The following is a 15,218-nucleotide window of genomic DNA, read 5'->3' as shown; positions in this document are numbered from 1 at the left end:
ACCACCTAAAATGAATTTAAGGGCTCCTATGAGATAGGAAAGTTCTCACCAGAGTGATGAAGCTGGTGGGTTCACATTCCACTCCTGCCATCTCTGGATGCAGTCTGAAGTGAAACGTGCAGAGGTGGTACTTGTTGCATTGATTAGGTTGGTATCAGCAGGGGCAGTATCAGTTGGCATGAACTGGGAGAAGCATGCAGGAAAGTTTCAGTATTGGACTTGAGGGTTCAGCTTGAGGTTTCAGGACTGGGAGAAATATGAGCTTTATAAAGAAAGGGGAGGGTCCCTGCTGTCTTAGGGTTTAAGAAGGCAATGCTATAACCAAATCATTTGGCAACTGGGTTAACTTTGAAAATGCCACTGTTAGGTCTTGATTGCTACACCATACAAGACCTCACCATAATTTATGTTTTTTTATGCTATTTACTTATATCTGTATCTTATAAAGGAAACACCACTAGTTGCTTTTGATCTCCTTGGTCTAAACTTTCAGGAGATTTAATATTTCAAAGAGCAAGTTATTCATTTTTATTTCTTGCCACCAGAGTAATTGCTGGTGATCCATGCTGGTACTATGAATCCACTACTGCCACTAGTCACTTATCAGTATTATTTTTTCTTTTTAATTTCTTTATCGGGGAATTAATTCTTTACATTTGATAAAAAATACAATAGTTTGTGTTGGTCTGCTTCTAAATTCTGCTTCTAAGACCTCTTCTGTTGCACTGTTTATGCTGTGGTCTATTTACATAATCACTATGTTACCTGGGAACTGCCCTACTTGCAGGGCATTGGCTTAATCCCCACTGGTTCCTGTGTTTTTCCTTCTCCCCACCCCCTATCCTACATACATCCTCTTCTGACCTGACACTTCAGCCTCAGGATATATAGATGATTTTATTGTAATTAGAGATAGCTAGATTGAACTACATCCCCACTCGTTAATAAATATTGAACTGCGTCTCAGCTCAGCCATGAGTCCCTGGTTGTCTCTCTCCCACCTGTGAAGCTAGCCTGGCCCAGCAAGTTTGTACATGCATAACATTTCCCCATTTTCCATATAACAATACATCCAACACTATGTGCTCTGCCATCCTTCTTGGATCTGTATTCTGCCCACCCACCAACCCCAGAGTCTTTTACTTTGGTACAATATGCCAATTCCAGTTCAGGTTCTACTTGTATTTTTTTCTGATCCTGTTTTTCAACTTCTGCATGAGAGTGAGAACATCAAATATTAATCATTCTGTTTCTGACTTATTACATTTAACATGAAATTTTCAAGTTCCATCTTGAAAGATCTTATACCGAAAGATCTTTATATATTCTGGTTATTAGCCTCTTATCTGATGTATGGTATGTAAAGATCTTCTCCCATTCTGTGAGGGATCTCTTGGTTTGAGTAATAGTTTCTTTAACTGTGTAGAAGCTTTTTAATTTGATGTAGTCCCATAGGTTTATGCTTGCCCTATTCTTATTTGTAATTAGATTCATTTCATTGAAGATGTCTTTAAAATGTATGCAGAAAAGGGTTCTGCCAATATTTTCCTCTAAGTATCTGACAGCTTGTGGTCTAACATTCAAGTCCTTTATCCCTTTGGAATTTACTTTTGTATTTCGTGAAATATAGTGGTTCAGTTTCATTCTTCTGCATATTTCAACCCATTTTTTTCCAACACCACTTGTTGAAGAGACTATGCTTTCCCCATTTAATATTCTGGGCACCTCTGTCAAATATTAGATGTCCATAGGTGTAGGAGATTACTTTTGGGCTCTCAATTCTATTCCACTGGTCAGTGTGTCTATTCGTGTTCCAATACCTAGTGGTTTTGATGAAAATGGCCATGATATCTGGGAGTGTGATGCCTCCAGTTCTGTTCTTTCTTCTCAAGATTGTTTTGGCAAATCTAGGTCTTTTCTGGTTCCAGATAAATATTTGTAATATTAGTTCTATTTAAAAAATGTGGTTGGGATCTTGATGGGGATAGCATTAAATCTGTAGATGGCTCTGAGGAATATATTCATTTTGATTATGTTAATTTTGCCAATCCATGACCATGAAATGACTTTCCACTTCTTTGTGTCTTTTTCAATTTCCTTGAGTAGTGACTCATAATTTTCAGTATACAAGTCTTTCGCTTCTTTGGTTAGGTTTACTCCTAGATATTTTATTGTTTTTGTTGCTATAGTAAAAAGAATTGATTTCTGGATTTCAACTTCTTCTAACTTAGTGTTTTCATAGAGGAATACCACTGACTTTTGAATGTTAATTTTGTAGCCTGACACCTTCCTGTATTGCCTAATGATATCCAGAATCTTCTTACTGGATTCCTTAGGTTTTTCTCTGTTTTTACATCTCCCTTGCAATAGGGAGAGGTTGATTTCTTCTCTTCCACTCTGTTTGCTTTTAATTCCATGTTCCTTTCTGACTGCTATAGCAAGAACTTCTAACACTATGTTGAATAGTAATGGGGATAGTGCACATTCCTCTTTGGTACGTGATCTGAGGGAAAATGCTTCCAGTTTTTCACCATTGAGTATGATGTTGGCTGTAGGTTTGCTATATATAGACTCCACTATATTCAGGAATTTTCCATCCATTCCCATTTTTGTAGTGTTTTGATCATAAAGGGATGTTGTATTTCCTCAAAGGCATTTTCTGCATCTATTGATATGACCATGTGGTTTTTGGTCTTACTTTTGTTGATATGGTGGATCACGTTGATTGATTTATATATATTATACCAATCTTGCATTCCTGGGATAAACCCCACTTGGTCATGATGAACAATCTTTTTAATATACTGTTGGATCTGGTTGGTTAGAATTTTGTTCAATATTTTAGCATCTATGTTCATCAGAAGTATTCATCTGTAGTTTTCTTTTTTGGTTGTGTCCCTGTCTGCTTTTGGTATCAAAGTGATGATGGCTTTGTAGAAGCTAGAAGATAGTATTCCAGTGTCTTCAATCTTCTGGAAGACTTTTAAAAGTAGAAGTATTAGTTCTTCTTTGAAGGTTTTGTAGAATTCATCTATAAAACCATCTTATCCAGGACTTTTATTTTTGGGAAGATTTTTGATAACTGTTTCAATTTCAACTGGTTCATTAGTTGTGATGGGCCTGTTCACGTTATCTACTTCCTCTTTACTTAGTTTTGGAAGTTGGTAGGTGTCTAGGAAACTGTCCATTTATTTCATGTTCTCTAGCTTGGTGGCATATAGTTGTTCATAGAAGCCTTGCATGATATGTTGAATGTGGTGTCTGTTGTGATATCTCCTCTTTCATTTATGATACTATTTATTTGGGCCTTCTCCCTTTTTTTGTTTTGTGAGTCTTGCTAATGGTTTGTTGATTTTGTTTACTCTTTTGAAGAACCAACATTTACTTTCATTGATCTTCTGTATGGTTTTCTTATTTCCAATGTTATTGATTTCTTCCCTAACTTTAATGATTTCTGTCCTTCTGGTTACTTTAGGGTTCCTTTGTTCTTCTCCTTCTACGTCTTTAAGATGTGCAATCAGGCTGTTTATTTGTGCTTTTTCTTGTTTCCAATTGTCTGCTTGTATGGCTATGAACTTGCCTCTCAGTACTGCCTTAACTGTGTCCCACAGATTTTGATAACGTGTGTCTTCATTTTCATTGAACTCTCAAAACATTTTGATTTCTTCCTTTATTTCCTTTTTGACCCATTCTATTATAGAACATGGGTGTTCTGTTGGGCTCTGGAATGGAGCAGAAAAGATGCTCCCCCTGTCTGTTTGGGCTCCCCAGACATTCCAGTATTTCCCTAAGATGGTGGTGGGAGGGTATCACCTGGTTAGTAGAGCAAAGACTATTGTATTTTCTCAGAGTTTTCAGTTCATACTTTCCAGAATTTATGTAAGCCCCCTTCAAGCCAACATGACTTCTTCAGAGAAGCCGGGATCCTGTACAGGGCCCTCCCTACCTTGGGAGTTTTCATTTCTCCATCTCTACTGATTCTCACATGAAGTCTATCAGTTAATCTTTTCTAACATTTGGGTGTCCTGACAATTAGAGGGAGCCTTCTAGAGCCCTCAGCTGAGGGAATTCCCCAAGCATTACCTGCCTGAGGCTGGATAGTTTCCTTTGCCATGAAGATTTGGTGTGATTCTTAAAAATGAAGAGAATTAAAAAGAACCTTAACATTTTTGTGGAGGTTCCTGAAGGTGTGGAGAGAACCAAAATCTGTCACCCCCAAAAGATGCTATTTTTCTACCTATATTTCACCAGAAAGGTTTTGAGTCTGAGTGTTGAGTGAGTCTTATAAAACACAGGAACTAGGGTTGGGCAGTGAAAGATCCATGTTAAACACCTGCTCCCTACCTGCAGGGGGTACTTCAAGAGTGCTTAAGCAAGTCTTCAGGTATCTATCTTTCTCTCCACTTATTTATCTCTCCTGTCCTATTTCAATTTCTTTGTGTCCTAACAAATAATAAAAAGAAAAAAAATAATCCAGAGGAGGGGCTACGAGCAGCAGCAGATGTGTTTCTCTCCTCTCCTCTCCTGGATCAACTAGGAATACCAAAGGAGACCATCTGGGACTGAAACAAGACAGGAACAGAACAATTTCAGGAACCCATCAAATAACCAGTGAGTCCAAACACACGTGGCTGGTGCACAGAAAGAAGCCTAAGGAGAGATTAAGTGGCTGGTAACAGTTGGCAGTTTATCAGTAGAGACACTGTCTCCAGTCTGGAGGACTCCCCGGAGACTCACCAAGTGCAATTCTGAGTCTCTATTTCTACTGCCCTAGGAATCTGGAGCAGCTGCAGGGAGGCTCTGGGCTGACACCAGGGGACAGAGAACTAAAAAGGAAACTCAGGAGACCTATATCTTCTTTGCATAGTGGAGGGGCTGTGAAAGTCTCTTTTCCATTAGTTGCTTCTGATCTACTTGGTCTAGACTTTTGAGAGAGTCCACATATCAAATACACAGCCTATATATTAAAAGGACTCATTCTATGTTTTAAAAACTTCGAAACACACAATTAATTTCCTCCTCTCATATTAATTAACTAGTCATTTATATGACTACACTTTACGGGGAAGCAATTACAGAAGCCATTTTCTGCAACCCACAAAGACCCTGGGTCCATGCTCCCAGAGGGATAGAGAATGGAAAAGCTATCAGGGGAGGGGATGGGATATGGAGATTGGGTGGTGGGAATTGTGTGGACTTGTACCCCTCCTACCCTAAGGTTTTGTTAATTTATCCTTTCTTAAATAAAAATAAATTTAAAAAATGAATGCCTCTTTGCATACCCACTGGATTATCTCTGCCACACCCTGCTTTATCTCATGATTGGAAGTCAGTGATTAAGCTAAGAGGCCTACTTATAGTTTAAAAGCCATTAGGCTTTCATAGCCTACAGGGAAGAAAAAGCAAAAAAAGGCTTTTAAGCCACTGAGCTCCAACTCAGGGATTAAAATACTTTTGAAACAACAGTTAACTTCCACCACTGTGAACCCTTTTATTACCTTACTTAGACACAAGTCAATCCAGGCAAATGTGATCAGTAATTTGAAAAGTACTGAGAGGGGGACCTCATAACATAATATATAAAATGGTTAAACCAACAAGAAAAAATATGGGAAAAATGAACCAGCACAAGTGTCCAGTTAAAATCCCCCCAAAGGTTGAAGCACAAAATAATGAGGTCAGCATCCAAACACCTACACTTAACATGCTGCACTATGGCCCTGCTCCCGATATAGTTATTTATAATAGCATTAAATGACATAAAGCAGTGACTGTTGTCAGCATGCAGGAGAGCTGTTATGAATTGCAAAGTCAAAGTCATCAAGCCATGTTGGCATGTGGGTATTCCAGTCCCTACTCTCAAACCAGACTCCTTCATTGTGAGGCTGATCCCATCAGTCTTAAAAGAAACACCTTCTTCCTCCAGAGGCAAGAAAAAGTGAGCTCCCTCTCTGATTTCAAGCCTGAATGTGTCTCTTGGATATTCCTTTCTATGACAGAAATTCTAAATTCCACAAGACATGGTTAGCTGAATATTTCATTGTTATAGTGAGCCGCTGTGCTATGTGTCGGATCCCTGGTTGGAGATGGGGAAACCCCCTGCACTGTAGGAAGCATTGGGTCAGTAATCTCCCTCTCTCTCTCTCTCTCTCTCTCTCTCTCTCTCTGCTTTTGGCCTTTCTGTACTGGTCTAGATTAAAAAATACAAGGAAAAGTAAAGAACAGAGAAATTCCACACAGGTGAGTCTCTTAGTCTCTCTCTCATGTATGTGATATTGTTAGGGGAAGGTTATCACTCAGAGTGGGCCCTAAACCCAAGGTCCACCTGACCTGACATAGCCAGGCTCTGTTTCCTTACCTTAGAGAACAGAGGAATAATGAAAACTAATGGAAGTTTGGCTCAGAAAGGAGGTGAAGACAGGGCATGACAGGTACATACAAGAGCTCAATTCTGGGCCTAGACCTCAAATAAATCCCTCTCACCTTTTTACCAGTCATCTCTATCAGGAACAACAAGATAGACCCTGTGTGGGACCCCCATAGGACCTTGCCCTCAACTTGGATCAACAATGGTAGAGAATGTTCCATCCTCTGAAGGGAGAATGGACAACATACTCTATGCTACACCTGAGGAAGATGGGTCCTGATATTGGGGCAGCCTGGAACGCTCCTACTCATGATGAGCTCAGATTTACAGGGATGCAGAGGTCACGTAGGCTCCTAAGTTGATTATGGGCCCCAGATCACATCAAGTCCATGGGGTTTATAGATAACAATATTTATACACCTTACAATATTAGGGGACTACTCTCTTCCCTGATCCAGCTTTCTGTTCCTTTTCCAGCCATAACATCATCTCACCAGACAATAGCTCGGATCCACCAGTAGATCAGATTTCAGGCTCAGGGTAAAAAACAAAACAAACAAACAAAAAAAAAACTAGTATAGCCTCAGGCCCTTTAGAATATAACTAAAATATTCCTACTAGCTATCTACAAAATGGAGTACCCACAACTCTGCATCTGCATTATTTCAGCCTTTAAGTTCATGATTGATCAACAATTTGTTTGGCCTTGTATGTTAGCTCTCTTTTCCACCATCGGGTTCCAAATGTTAGCAGGATGCGACCAGACATCCCTGGATAGACAACCACACCAATGTGTCTTCTCCAGAGCCCCACCCTACTAGGGAAAGAGAGAGGCAGACTGGGAGTATGAATCAACCTATCAATACTAATGTTCAGTGGGGAAGCAATTACAGAAGCCAGACCTTCCACTTTCTGCATTCCACAATGACACTGGGTCCACACTCCCAGAGGGTTAAAGAACAGGAAAGATACCAGGGGAGGGGATGGGATACGGAGATCTGTTGGAGGGAATTGTGTGGACCTGTACCCCTCTTATCCTATGGTTTTGTCGGTGTTTAATTTTTAAAATAAATAAATAAATAAATAAATAAATAAATAAATAAATAAATAAAACAAAAGCCAAATTCTTTGTCATGTGGCCTGTTTGTTCATAGAGTTCTCTGTTCACATGCTTTCACTTTGTCTGAATAAATGTGTAAAACTGCCCAGAAATCATACATTTCCCCCCAGTTATTTGTTGAAATCAGTATTAAGAACTATGGTACAAAGAGAAGAGAGCCTCTGAACCTCAATAGTGTTTTCCTGGTCCTCCATAGCATCCTGTGAGAGGTACCCAGTTCCACTTCTATACTGATGTCCTACAAGAGAAATGAAACATCCAAGCTTCATGGTTTTGGTCAATGGTTGACAGATTGCCATTTTCCCCTGCCACACCCTGGGCTGAGAAGGCCTTTGTCCCCAAACTCAGTGTCTACCTGTGAAGCCCATCCAGAGTCACTGACTTGCCCCTCCCCTAAGCCCTTCTCTTCTGTGATTGGATGTCTGCTGCCTGATCAATGTATCTAGAGAAATACTTAAGTTGGATTCATATGATGGATTTAGCCATCTACCCAATATTCTTTTTACCCTCAAGGAGAAGAGATTAGGGTGGGTAAGGTGTGCCTAGAAAGGCCTATAAAAGCCCCAGGTCCCAAGGCTGAGAACACAATCTTCCTTGCTTCTCCAGAGATCTGAGGTCTGAGCAAGCCTCCCACTTCCTCACAGCTGGTAAGTTTCCCCCTCTGCTAGGCTCACCTCATGTTATCTTCAGTCACTCAGCCATGGGAACCTGCATACTAGATGCAAATGGATGACTACCCCTCTCCTTCCCTTATTGTAGTTATCCCTGGGGCTTCATTGCTCCAAGCCAATCTTTTCAGACAGAAAAGGGGGCAGAGGCAACAGCCTGTATAGTTCCACAGCTTGACACAGTGCTGCAGAGGCCAGACAAAAACATGGGTAATTGACATGGCCAAGCAGGACCCATTTTGGTGAGGACTGTTGCCAGGCTAAACTGCCAGGAGTCATCTCTCTGTATCATTCTTTCTTTCTTTATTGTTTAAATATTACTTGAGGCCTGATGTAGAATCTGTGAAGTCCAGTAAGTCTATGGGACACTCTATGCATATTTGAGAATGATGACTTGTCCCTTCAGATTGTCTTGGTTTCCTTTCTAAGAATATTCAAGATGAATAAGTTGGAGCCACCCAGCCTGCAGAATCTGGCAATAGAGAGCCTGGTGAGGAACAAGGACTTGGCCATCGATGCTCTCAAGGCCCTCCCTGCAGCTTTCTTCCCAACCCTCTTCCTGGAAGCCTACAGGCACGGATGCCTAGAGATCCTGAAGGCCATAGTGCCAGCCTGGCCCTTCCCCTGTCTGCCTCTGGGTGGTCTAGAGCCTGACATGATGCCCTGGAACCAGAGAGTGAGTGCCGTGTTGGATGGCATTGATGTTCTCCTTGCCCAGAGTGTTGGCCCCAGGTGAGTGTGTCCCAGATAGCCTGGTTGGGTGATGGGTGTCTAGCAGTCAGTGGGGTGAGGGAGTGTGGAGGCCCCTGGGGTGGATCAATAGCCAAAGAGATAGCCCTGTTGTGCTCCATTTGGAGATGCCCTATGAGTATGAGGTGGCTTAAGTGCTGGGGAAGCTGAGATGTCATCACCCCTTGCCCCATTATGTGTTTCTGAGAAGCTCTGAATGAGTACGCAGGATGAAGGGGACAAACGGGAGAACTAGCAGGTTATAGGAAGAGACAGCATTGGTCTGGAATATGAAGACAGACACAGAATGTGCAGAGGTAGACACTCACATCATTGCAAAATCCTTACACTCTGAGTTTCTCATCTATGTTCTGTTTCCTGCAAAGGAGATGTAAGCTGCAGGTCCTGGATTTACGGAATACTGGTCAGGAGTTCTGGACTGGGAGGACTAGAGTGAAGCTCAGTGGACACTCACCCAGAGAAGAGCCATGGACCTCTCAGTGCTCAAGGATGAGGAAGCCTTTGCCGTTGCTGGAGGTTTTTACAAGACTTCACATCCATGATTCGTGCCCTGACACTTTCTCCTCCCACCTCTTGCAGTGGGTAAAGAAGAGGAAAGCTGTACACCTGTGTTTTGTGAAAGTGACAATTGTGTCAGTGATCTTGTCAAGATGTAGACTTCAGTACATAGAGCTGTTGTGTATCAAGGAGTTGGAAGTCTACAACACCTGGACATTCCCTACCCTGAAAATGTTTGCTCATCTGATGGGCAAGATGAAAAATCTGAAGAAACTCACTCTCCATATTGATGCTCGTGCTGCAACAACCCACGAAGAGCTTGAGCTTGGGAGACGGTGTGTTTCCCAGTTCACCTGTCAGTTTTTGCACCTAAGACACCTCAGAGAGTTGTATCTGCAATCTCCCTACTTCCTGCAGGGCCATCTGGAACAGCTCCTCAGGTAAGATTGGGGCCATTGTCTGTAACACTGAAGTAAATGCTATCTCACACTTTCCTCTTTCCCGACGGGAGTTATCAAATAATCGCCTAAAGCAAGATGTACAAACAGCCATATCATGTGGAATCACGATCACATGATAGGAAGTTTCAGGTGAGGCATGAAGTCTAGTGAGCAGAACTCTCAGAATAGACATCAGAGCTGACCTAGAATAATGACTAAGTGAAGAAGGCAGGTGAGTAGGCTCAGCACTGTTCCTGAGATCTTCACATACAGGCCCTGTGCTCACCAGATCGTGAGCAGGAAGGAGCCTGTCTCAGACTCCCCTGTCCATCTCTGCCCATACAGCATGGAGAATGACAGGCCTGGCAGGTTGAGGAGGAGGAGTCTATGTGATCAACAGGAGTGACAAGTGCGGAGAGGATTACTGAGGATATGGGGTGCTCACTAAAGGTGAGCAATACTGGAATTCCAGCCGATGGGGTGCCACCTGCTTGGGTTAGGATATCCCACTCATTTCTCACCATGAGATTTGGATAATCCCAGAATCAACGTGGAGGCCCTAAAGGTTTTCCCTCCATTGTTATACTCTAGGAAGACCACAATAGATAGAGATAATTAATCAGACACTTTCTAAATTACTGAAGTATGTATTTCACAGAAGAGTTAAGGGATTTTTAGACATTGTGTGCTCTTGAACCATCAGACAGTACAGGGTTAGGGTGGAGGTTTGCTGCCTACTGAATTCCATCAAGTAGTCAGAGCAAACTCATAAGATCTGAAAATAGGATTCAGCAGAGCTAACAATTCTCTTCTTTTCCCAGGAGCCTTGCCAACCCCCTGGAGGTCTTGTCACTCACTCACTGCATGTTTACAGAAAAAGACTTGACTCACCTGTTCAGGAGCCCTCATCTCACTCACCTGAAGGACCTGTGTCTGAGGGGAGTCCCCCTGACCTCAGTCAGTGAGCCCCTTCTAGCTCTGCTGGAGGTAAATGCAGCCACCCTTCAGCACCTGGACCTGGGTCTGTGTGGCCTCCAGGACACCCAGCTTGAAGCCCTGCTCCCTGCCCTGAGCAGCTGCTCCCAGCTCAGCTCCCTCAGCCTGCATGGGAACTGCTTGTCCATGGCCACCCTGGAGAAGCTGCTGCGCTTCACCTCGGGCCTCAGCAGGTTGAGACAAGAGATCTATCCAGCCCCTCTGGAGACTTTCAGCCCTCAGGGATTTCTGCAGCCTCAGACCTTTGATTTGCTTTGTTCTAAACTCTTTGGGGTCTTGAGAGATATAGGATGCTCCAGGACTATCTTGGTGAGCCCTAAACCCTGTCTTTCTGGAATCCTGATGTTAGGAAACTAGACTGTGACAGCATCCTGCAGTAACTGCCTATGTCACTCTAAGAAGCTGTCCTTTGGGCTCTCAGAAACCTGAAATCTAGCACATTATCTGCATGTGGACATCGCTCCTGGAATGAAGCATCATGTCTCAGTCGTGGGGTCGCAAAGCTGATGCAGTTGAGGTGCAAGATTGCAGGCTGAGCTGGAGAAACAGTATAGCTGTTTCCACAGCAGTAGTTCAGGTCTGCGGCACCAGAGGTGTTCCTAGAATCCTTCCCATTTCTCTCCTATCGCAGTAGTCTATCCACCAGGATGTGGCAGGTCTTCACTACTTCAGGCTGATCATGATCTTTGAAGTTTTCTCTTAAATAAAATGTTGCATGTTGAACACTGTGTTTTAGGGTTTTTTTTTTCCCCCTCACTATTCTTCTGTGATTTGGCCCTGGCTGCCACCTATATTTGCTCCTGCACTGCCTGTCCACTGGGTACCCCCTAACCCTGTTGGTGTTCATCTTCTGTTACCTCCATGATTTGCAGGTGAGAACCTAGTGCTTCCCTACACTGAGTGTCACCAAGGATCAGAGTAAACTGGCCTCTCTCACTGACAAAATGCAGCCACTGTTAGTTCTAAATTTTCCTCATTTTTATTATCTTTATTTATTGGATAGAAACAGCCAGAAATTGAGTGGGGAGGAGGAGATAGAGAGATACTTGCAACCCTGCTTCAGCACTCACAAAGCTTTCCCCCTGCAGGTGGGGGCCATGGATTCAAACCTATGTCCTTTCACACTGTAACATGTTGCTCAACCAAGTGCACCACCAACTGGCCCCTTCTTTTTTTTTAATTTTTAATTTAAGAAAGGATTAATGAAAAAAAAATAAGGTAGGAGAGTTAACATACAAAGGCAAACAAATTGTTGAGCAGTCATGGACCCAAAGCTTGGAATAGTGGAGAGGAAGTGTTAGGGAGGTACTCACTGCAAACTCTAGTGTACTTCTGCTTTCTTACTTTGGTGCCATACTCCAAACTCAGTCAAACTTCTGCTTTGCGTTTCTACTTCTTTTTTTTAAATTTTTTTTTATTTAAGAAAGGATTAATTGACAAAACCATAGGGTAGGAGGGGTACAACTCCACACAATTCCCACCGCCCAATCTCCATATCCCACCCCCTCCCCAGTAGCTTTCCCATTCTCAATCCATCTGGGAGCATGGACCCAGGGTCATTGTGGGTTGCAGAAGGTGGAAGGTCTGGCTTCTGTAATTGCTTCCCCGCTGAACATGGGCATTGACTGGTCGGTCCATACTCCCAGTCTGCCTCTCTCTTTCCCTGGTAGGGTGGGTCTCTGGGGAATCTGAGCTCCAGGACACATTGGTGGGGTCTTCAATCCAGGGAAGCCTGGCTGGCATCCTGATGGCATCTGGAACCTGGTGACTGAAAAGAGAGTTAACATACAAAGCCAATCATGGACCCAAAGCTTGGAATAGTGGAGAGGAAGTGTTAGGGAGGGTACTCACTGCAAACTCTAGTATACTTCTGCTTTCTTACTTTGGTGCCATACTCCAAACTCAGTCAATTTCTGCTTTGTGTTTCTACTTTTTTTTTTTTTACATGCATAACATTCCCCAGATTCCCATTTAACAATACAACCCCCACTATTTCATTCATCATTTTTCATGGACCTGTATTCTCCCCACCCACCCACCCACCCCCGAGTCTTTTACTTTGGTGTAATACTCCATTCCATTTCAGGTTTGACTTGTGTGTTCTTTTCTAATCTTGTTTTTCAACTTCAGCCTGAGAGTGAGATCATCCCATATTCATCCTTCTGTTTCTGACTTATTTCACTCAACATGATTTTTTCAAGGTCCATCCAAGATTGGCGGAAAATGGTGAAGTCACCATTTTTTTTACAGCTGAGTAGTATGCCATTGTGTATATATACCACAACTTGCTCAGCCACTCATCTGTTGTTGGACATCTGAGTTGCTTCCAGGTTTTGGCTATTACTAATTGTGCTGCCAAGAACATATGTGTACACAGATCTTTTTGGATGGATGTGTTGGGTTCCTTAGGATATATCCCAGAGGGGAATTGCAGGGTCATAGGGTAGGTAGATTTCTAGCCTTCTGAGAGTTCTCCAGACTGTTCTCCACAGAGGTTGGACCAATTGACATTCCCACCAGCAGTGCAGGAGGGTTCCTTTGACCCCACACCCTCTCCTTGCTCCTGCCTGATTGCTATGGCAAGAACTTCCAACACTATGTTGAATAGTAATGGTCAGTGTGTCTGTTCATGTTCCACTACCAAGCAGTTTTGATGACAATGGCCCTATAATACAGTTTAAGATCTGGCAGTGTGATGCCTCTGGCTCTGTTCTTTTTTCTCTTTATATATGTTGGTTATTAAACTCTTATCTGATGTATGGCATGTAAAGATCTTCTCCCATTCTGTGAGGGGTCTCTTGATTTGGGTAGTGGTTTCTTTTTCTGTGAAGAAGCTTTTTAATTTGATGTAGTACCATAGGTTTATATTTGCCTTAGTCTTCCTTGTAATTGGATTCGTTTCATTGAAAATGTCTTTAAAATTTATGCAGAAAAAAGTTCTTCCAATATTTTCCTCTAAGTATCTGATAGTTTGTGGTCTAACATCCAAGTCCTTGATCCACTTGGAATTTACTTTTGTATTTGGTGAAATACATTGATTCAGTTTCATTCTTCAGCATCTTTCAACCCATTGTTTCCAACACCATTTGTTGAAGAGACTCTGCTTCCCCCATATAATAGTCTGGGCCCCTTTGTCAGAGATTAAATGTCCATACATGTGGGTCCTCATTTCTGGGCTCTCAATTCTATTCCACTGGTCAGTGTGTCTGTTCATGTTCCACTACCAAGCAGTTTTGATGACAATGGCCCTATAATACAGTTTGAGATTTGGCAGTGTGATACCTCTGGTTCTGTTCTTTTTTCTCAAGATTGTTTTGGCAATTCTAGGTCTTTTCTGGTTCCAGATAAACATTTATAGCATTTTTTCTATTCTCCTAAAAAATGTGCTTGGGATCTTGATGGGGATAGCATTAAATTTGTAGATGGCTCTGGGTAATATATTCATTTTGATGATGTTAATTCTTCCAACCCATGAACATGGAATATCTTTCCACTTCTTTGTGTCTTTTTCAATTTCTTTGAGTAGTGACTCATAATTTTCAGTATACAAGTCTTTCACTTCTTTGGTTAGGTTTATTCCTAGATATTTTATTGTTTTTGTTGCTATAGAAAAAGGAACTGATTTCTGGATTTCAATTTCTTCTAACTTAGTGTTTGCATAGAGGAATGCCACTGACTTTTGAATGTTAATTTTATAGCCTGACACATTACTGTATTGCCTGATGATTTCCAAAAGCTTCTTGCTGGATTCCTTAGGTTTTTCCATGTATACTATCATGTCATCTGCAAATAAGGAGAGTTTGACTTCTTCTCTTCCAATCTGTATGCCTTTATTTCCTTGTTCCTGCCTGATTGCTATGGCAAGAACTTCCAACTCTATGTTGAATATTAATGGTGATAGTGGGCAGCCCTGTCTAGTACCTGATCTAAGGGGAAATGCTTCCAGTTTTTCACCATTGAGTATGATGTTGGCTGTAGTTTTGCTATATATAGACTCCACTATCTTCAGGAATTTTCCATCTATTCCCATTTTTTGTAGTGTTTTGATCATAAAGGGATGTTGTATTTTGTCAAAGGCTTTCTCTGCATCTATTGATATGACCATGTGGTTTTTGGTCTTGCTTTTGTTGATGTGGTGTATCACATTGATTGATTTACGTATATTAAACCAACCTTGCATGCCTGGGATAAACCCCAGTTGGTCATGATGAACAATCTTTTTGATATACTGCTGTATCCGGTCGACTAGAATTTTGTTCAATATTTTCTCATCTATGTTCATCAGAGATATTGGTCTGTTAAGTGTTAGTTTAATTCCACTGTGGTCTGAGAAGATGCTTGGGATGATTTCAGTGCTCTTGAATAGGCTGATGCTGTCT

At 41.9% G+C, this 15,218-nt stretch overlaps 1 protein-coding gene across 1 annotated transcript; it reads left to right on the top strand.

Annotated features, from left to right (window-relative positions):
* Positions 1-8,594: 8,594 nt before the first annotated feature.
* LOC132541472 (PRAME family member 12-like) lies at positions 8,595-11,196 on the top strand. The gene is made up of 3 exons (XM_060202378.1): positions 8,595-8,887; positions 9,271-9,843; positions 10,665-11,196. The coding sequence occupies exons 1-3, from the start codon at positions 8,595-8,597 to the stop codon at positions 11,194-11,196; spliced, it is 1,398 nt and encodes a 465-aa protein (XP_060058361.1).
* The last annotated feature ends 4,022 nt before the right edge of the window (positions 11,197-15,218 follow it).

The sequence above is a fragment of the Erinaceus europaeus genome, chromosome 11 (genome assembly GCF_950295315.1).
Source record: "Erinaceus europaeus chromosome 11, mEriEur2.1, whole genome shotgun sequence".
Taxonomy (NCBI): domain Eukaryota; kingdom Metazoa; phylum Chordata; class Mammalia; order Eulipotyphla; family Erinaceidae; genus Erinaceus; species Erinaceus europaeus.
This window is presented reverse-complemented; position numbering and strand designations above follow the sequence as displayed.